General features: G+C 63.2%; 1 protein-coding gene across 2 annotated transcripts in view; it reads right to left on the reverse strand.

Moving 5' to 3' along the window:
• CAMK2B (calcium/calmodulin dependent protein kinase II beta) overlaps nucleotides 229–2,926 on the reverse strand; it is a gene marked incomplete at its 5' end in the record, with an annotated part of 11,957 nt that continues 9,259 nt past the window's right edge. Inside the window, 5 exon segments of one of the 2 annotated variants that reach the window (XM_021375022.1) lie at nucleotides 229–652; nucleotides 914–1,008; nucleotides 1,072–1,147; nucleotides 2,543–2,591; nucleotides 2,794–2,838. In XM_021375022.1, the coding sequence (XP_021230697.1) occupies nucleotides 420–652; nucleotides 914–1,008; nucleotides 1,072–1,147; nucleotides 2,543–2,591; nucleotides 2,794–2,838 (498 nt within the window). 2 annotated transcript variants of the gene reach the window in all.

Below are 2,926 nucleotides of genomic sequence, written 5' to 3' on the forward strand. Positions count from 1 at the left end.
GGGGGGGGGTGGAAACCGGGCAGCCCCCCCAGCCCGGCGCAGACAGAGGAGGAGGGAGGGGGCAAACCGCAGACGTCCGCGTGCTCCAGCGGCCCCCCCTGTGCCAACGGGTGTGTGGTCGGGGAGGAAGAACGTGGGGAGAGGAAAAGGGGGAGGGGAGGGGGCGATTTTTGAATGTTTTCCGTTGTTTTGGCTTTTTTTTTTTGTCTTTTTTTTTTTTTTCTGCAAACACAGGCACCGGGCGGAGAGGGTCCGGGGGATTGGGGGGGGGGGGGCACAAGGCATGCGGACGCGTGTTCCGGGACCGCGGCACCCGGCCGGCGGCTCGGCCTCGGTGGGGGTCTCAGGGTGGGCTGATGGGGCGGGGGGTGCTCGGGGGGGTCCGGTGGCGGCGCGACCCCCCCAGGCCGCCCTCACCTTCACTGGAGGGGGGCGACGGGGGCCCCCGAGCCGTGGAAGTGGACGTTCTGCCACTTGCCGTCGCGGCGGTGCCAGACGCGCGTCTCCTCGGACTGGCTGGTGCGCGGGCGGCCCTGCGCATCTAGGTACTGTGTCAGGCGGATGTAGGCGATGCACGCCGCGTCCTCCCCGATGACGTGCACGTGGGGGTTCAGGATGGTCGTGTGGATCGGCTTGTTGTTCTTGGACAGCACTGCGGGGCGGCAGCGTCAGCACGGGGCGGCGGTACGGGGTACCAGGAATACAGGAAGGGACGCAGGAGGGAAGGGACGTAGGTGAGAATGCAGGCAGGGATGCGGGCAGAGCCCGCAGACACAGAGACACGGGGGTGGACGCAGGGCCAGGCAGGGACTGGCAGAGAGAGACAGAGGACAGGGCGGGCAGGGACGTGGGCAGGGAGAGGCAGGAACGGAGGCCAGGGCAGCGGCAGGGCCGGGCAGCCGCAGGTACTCACAGTTCTCGAAGTAGAAGCGGTGGAAGTCCATGCCCTCCACCAGGTTGCCCAGCGCTTCAGGCTCGAAGGAGGTGAGCCCCGGGTCGCAGATCTTCCTGCAAAGCGCTGCGTCAGCACCGGCCCCCCCGGACCAACCCCTGCCCCCAGCCCCCACTCACGCGTAGGCCTCGAAGTCCCCGTTGTTGACGGCCTCAATGAGCTGCTCCGTGATCTTGATGATCTCCTGCTTGCGGGCTGCGGGGACAGCGGGGTCACGGCCACGGCCCCGCGGGGGGGGGGGAGGGGAGGAAGGGGCTGGGGACAGATGGACACAGGGAGAGGGGGCACGGACAGACACACTGCAGGCGGAGGAATGGGATGTGGGGACGCGGGACTTGGTGAGGGGACAGGTGGGATGTGGGGGTTGACCTACAGCCTATGGGAACAGACAGCCCGTGGGGACAGACCCACGGGGACAAAAACACGGGGCAAGGACACAAAGACCATGGGGACAGACACACAGACTGCAGTGTCATGGGGATGGACACAAAGATCATGGGGACACAAGGACCATGGGGACAGACACATGGCAAGACGGGGACAGACAGACCCGAGATGGACACACGGATGATGGGGACATGGGGACAGTCACATGGGGACAGACATATGGACCCTGAGGACACCACACACCCTGGTCCCAGTGCCACCCCAATGCACTCACATCCCAGCACAACCCAGTGTGCACTGTAATACATCCCAGTTCCAACCCAGTGCAATCCTCGTGCATCTCAATGACATCCCAGTGCCATCCAAGTCCATCCCAGTGATATTCCAGTACATCCCAGTATGGCTCATTACCTCCCACACCACCCCTGTGTGCATGCCAGTGCACCCCAGTGACATTCCAATGCAGTGCATCGCCATCCTGTTGCTTCCCAGTGCATCCCAGTGCGTTCTGGCACACCCCAGTGCCACCCTAACTGGACATCCCAGTGCACCTCGACACATTCAGCGTCATCCTGCTGCATCCCTGTGCCATTCCAGTCACCTCAATACATCCCAGTTCCATCCCAGTACACAGCAGTACCATTCTATTGCTTCCCAGTGCATCCCAGCACACCCCAGTTCCACCCACTGCATCCCAGTGCCATTTCCGTGCACCCCAGCTCATCTCAGTGCCGTCCCACTGCGCCCCGAAGTCATTCCACTGCATCCCAGTGCCACCCGATGGCATCCCAGTGTTACACAGTGCAACCCCAGTGTGTCCCGGTGCTATCTCCAAGGGTCCCAGTGCATTCCCATGCCACCTCACTGCAGCCAAACACATTCTGGTGCAACCCAGCACCATTCCATTCCATCCCACTGCATCCCAGTGCCATCCTAGTGCAACTCAGTGCAATTCCAATGCATCCTAGCACCATTCCAGGGCACCCCAGTGCCATCCCGTGTCTCCCAGTTCCATCCCAGCACAACACAGAGCCACTCCAGTGCCTCCCAGTGCCATTCCAACGCATCCTAATGCCACACAGCTCCATTCCAGTGCATCCCCGTGTCATTCCAACATCTCCCAGTGCTATTCCAGTGCATCCTAGCTCCATTCTAATGCAACTCAGTGTCCCCCGTGCCCCCACCCTCTCACGTCCCCATCACCTTTGGTGTCCTCATCCTCGATGGTGGTGTTGGTGCTGTCAGACGACTCCTGCCGGCAGGGGGGGGGCGGCGGTGCGGGGGAAGAGACAGAGGGGTGGGGGGGTCAGCGCCCATTTTGGAGGGAGGGAGGGGACCACGCGCCCCGGCCGTGGGGGTGACGCCTCCCTGGGACCACCGGGAGCCCCCGGCCCCGCGCAGATGGGAGATGGGGGGAGGATGGAGGCGGAAAGCGGAGGGGGGGGCAGCAATACCTTAATGCCGTCCGCAGGGTTATGAATTACAGTAGTTTGAGGCTCCTACAGGAGAAGGAAGAGAGACAGAGGAGGAGGAGGAGAGAGGGGGAGGAAGGAGGCGAGGAGAGACCAGAGCACAGCGGCGTGGGGG

The sequence above is a fragment of the Numida meleagris genome, chromosome 21 (genome assembly GCF_002078875.1).
Source record: "Numida meleagris isolate 19003 breed g44 Domestic line chromosome 21, NumMel1.0, whole genome shotgun sequence".
NCBI classification, from domain to species: domain Eukaryota; kingdom Metazoa; phylum Chordata; class Aves; order Galliformes; family Numididae; genus Numida; species Numida meleagris.